General features: G+C 40.0%; 1 protein-coding gene across 1 annotated transcript in view; it reads right to left on the bottom strand.

Moving 5' to 3' along the window:
• Positions 1-2,797: 2,797 nt before the first annotated feature.
• The window catches only part of pik3ap1 (phosphoinositide-3-kinase adaptor protein 1), a 30,929-nt gene continuing 30,177 nt past the window's right edge, over positions 2,798-3,549 (bottom strand). The window contains exon 18 of the mRNA XM_037684720.1: positions 2,798-2,992. Within this exon, the coding sequence (XP_037540648.1) occupies positions 2,878-2,992 (115 nt within the window). The 3' untranslated portion in view covers positions 2,798-2,877. The remainder of the gene's footprint in view (positions 2,993-3,549) is intronic.

Raw genomic sequence — 3,549 nt, 5'->3', positions numbered from 1 at the left:
ATGGATGGATGGATGGATGGATGGATGGATGGATGGATGGATGGATGTTGAAAACCCAAGACTGTAGGACTCTGCGACCCGGGTGAGGACCCTGGAACGTTTTGAATCTCAGTCCAGACGCCGTTCTTCTTTCACTGAGTCTTCAAACGGATCAAATCGTCTCAACATGTCAGTTCTTACAAACGTCTTCAGATCAGTGTCCATCAATGAAGCTGTTCTAGCAGCTAGCTGTAGCACTTCCTGTGCGGACTGAAGGACCTCCACCAGGTTTATGGTTTCAAGATAAATTCACTCTCCGGGTGTCTCTTCAAACCCGTCTGTGATTTTATGGACGACCAACGAGACGTGACGGAAAGAGCTCGAGAGTAAAAACGTTTCCCGCCCAACCAGACCACGTGACAGTAGTTTGAAGACAGAAAATAATCCCGTTAGCGTGTTCAGACATGTGGACTTGTCCACGTGGACCCGCTCTAAACCTTAAACACGATGAACAAAATCCCCGCTGGAGGTGCTACAGCTAGCTGCTGCAGCACCTTGTAGGACCAGTAACCACAGAAGTCCAGTAAAGACGCGTTTAAAGATTTAAGACGTTTGTGACAAAATGTTTCAACCGGAGTCGTTGGCTGCTGTCGGACATTAGCTCATCAGCTGTCACCAAAAAGCTACCTGCGACAGGTAAGATACTGTTTAACGTTTACACTGAAGAAGCAGAGTTTTGTAGTAATTCTGGTGTAACAGTTAAAATATATTTAAACATCCTGTGGGGCAGGCGTCCCTCTGTGTCCTCAGGCAGAGACATCCATGTCCTCCTCCTGTCCGCACAGGGGAGGACAGGAGTCCAGAAAGTCCAAACCTCATGTTGTCCTCCAGCATTAACCCATGCCGCAGTGTGCATCCCATTAGAGGTGCTGTCAGAACCAGGATCTGGACCCGTCCTGCGGGTTCTGCTGGACGTTTAAAGGATGTTCTGGACCCTTTCAGACACTTTAGAGCCAGAAGAGGTCCAGAGTGAGTTTCTGATCCTTTCTGTGGGTCCAGCATCACCGAGAGGACACATGTCCTGCTCAGGATGGACCGGTCCTGCTGCAGCAGAAGCCGGGTCACCGGGTCCACTGTAAGTCCACCGAGCCAGCCCAGAGGATTTATAAACTCTGATAAAGTACAAATTAAACGGTTTGCTTTCTGGTCGCTCAAATTTGGCAGCGCAGAGTTGCGTGAGACAACCAGCTGAATTTCAGCTGATGTGACTTTAGGCTTCAGCTGAGTGAACAACATAAAACATGAACACCTACCTGTGTGTGGTGGTGGTCCAGCTTTGGGCTCTCAGATGAACACACGGAGTTCTGAAGAACCGGATCATGTGGAGCTGCTCAGTCTCCACCAGCTGCTGCGTAAACACTGCGGTCATTTAAATGGATGGCAGGCCATTCTGCCACATAATCACACTACAGTGCACGGACAATGCCACCTGCTCTCAAACTCTGTATGGCAAGGCATTCTACCACATAATCACACTACAGTACACGGACAATGCCACCTGCTCTCAAAATCAGTATGGCAAGGCATTCTACCACATAATCACAATCAACTGACAATGGCACCTTCTTTCAGACCTGTATGGAAGACCGTTGCTACATATAAAAATACCACATATTCGACTAAGAAACATCCAAAAACCCCAATATGGAAGGCTGTTTTAACATATAATAGCACTCTGAGGTCAACTGATAAGTTTTTATTTATTTATTTGCCAAAATTAGAGCAGCCAGTTTGTTTTGTTTTGTTTTTTGGCCAGTATTTATTTATTTATTTTTTCATTTAACTTGATTTAAAAATAGCATTCAACTACTTAAACAAATATTTAAAAACTCTTAGAATAACTAGTGCCTAAAAAAAAAAAATATATATATATATATATATATATAGAAGCACGTTCTTGATAAAAACAAAGATAAAATAAATTATAGAAGGCTGATTATGGCTTTTACATTTTTACATGTATAAATATATATATAAACGTTTGTTTGTAATCCTGTAGAAATTGTGTTTTTAAAAATATAAAATGTGTTTGAGTCCAGCGGGTCCAGAATCTTCTATTGATCTAACAGTAAAACAACATTTCTACATTTAATTTAAACCTTTTTACGTATCACAGACAGTTTAAACCCAAATATATTTAAAGTTTAATCTCACTGAACTAATTTATATTTTGTAAATCCGTTTCTGAATCCTGCAACACAAAACCCCACAAGAGTTTGAATAAAATGTTTTATACATTTTTTGTTGTTGAAAGGATCAATTGTTTCAAGTTAAAACAGGATTGAGAGAAAACATCACAAATGTTTTTTTAATCTTTTAGTAAAAATGTGAAAGTTTCACCGTTCTTTTATTTTAGTTGGTTGCAGGTTTGAAATGCTGAAATAAACGATTATCAACAAATCATACTTGATTGACAAATAAAATAAATCATCCTTTTTAATGATTTTCGTTGTAGTTTTATTAATCTAAGCACCTAAAGTTACATTTTATATAATTGTGTTAAAAAATTCATAGATTTTTTTATTAAGTCTGGAGTCAAAAGAAATCCTAAAATGTAAAAGAAAATGTTTTAAAACTTTCTAAACAGAAAAATAAATTTACAGCAAATAAATCTGATTAAGATTCATTCCATATTGATAATTATTGCTCACTATCAGTTGTCCCCCCCCCCCCCCAGTAAAAACAAACAAAATCCAAACATTCACAACAAAACAATCAGAAAACAGATTTGATGAAGTCGATTCAAACAGAAACTGCTGAAAAACAAAAAAAATTAAACCAGAATTTCTTCCAACTGCAGAGAAACATTTGTTCACAGGTAAAAGAACCAGGTGGTCGTCACAGCAGTCGGCGCGGTACTGGAGGGGCGGAGTCTGTTTGTCTGTGGAAGGGTATCTGAGGAAGTGCTCGCATCGGGCAGGATATGTAGCGCTCGTGCACCGTCTCTGGCACCCTGCAGGAAACACGACGCGTTACGAAACTGAACGCTCAGGAGCTTCAAAACATTTGAAAACAACAAACAAACAAACAAACATCAAGAGGATTAAAGAAACGCTGCTGTTATCTTAAAAAGTTCACCAAGTTACCGTTAAACTTGTCATGAGGTCAGCTGGTAGAGACACAAATATCTGAAGTAGAGCTTTTATTTACTACTAGTCTCGCGAGGAAAAAAAAGAATAAAAAATGGTTTCATGTTCCTTGTTAAAAATACAAACTATGTAACAAATAAAGGTCATGATTCTGATTGTTTCTAGAAAAAAAAACAAAATAGAGATGGGATTTAAGACTCGAGTGGTAAGTCACGTGGTATGACCAGTGATGTAGTACAGCCCAAGTCACAAACATGTTGCACAGCCGTACGGCGCTACACATGGCTGAATGGCACTGTGTCATACGGCCATGCATTGTACCGTATGTGGTGGCATAGTATCGTATGTGGTGGCATTGTATTGTAGGTGGTGACATTGTACTGTAGGTAGTGGCATTGTACCGTATGTGGTGGCATTGTAC

Source organism: Nematolebias whitei, chromosome 1, assembly GCF_014905685.2.
Source record: "Nematolebias whitei isolate Nwh7 chromosome 1, NemWhi1, whole genome shotgun sequence".
NCBI classification, from domain to species: Eukaryota; Metazoa; Chordata; class Actinopteri; order Cyprinodontiformes; family Rivulidae; genus Nematolebias; species Nematolebias whitei.
This window is presented reverse-complemented; position numbering and strand designations above follow the sequence as displayed.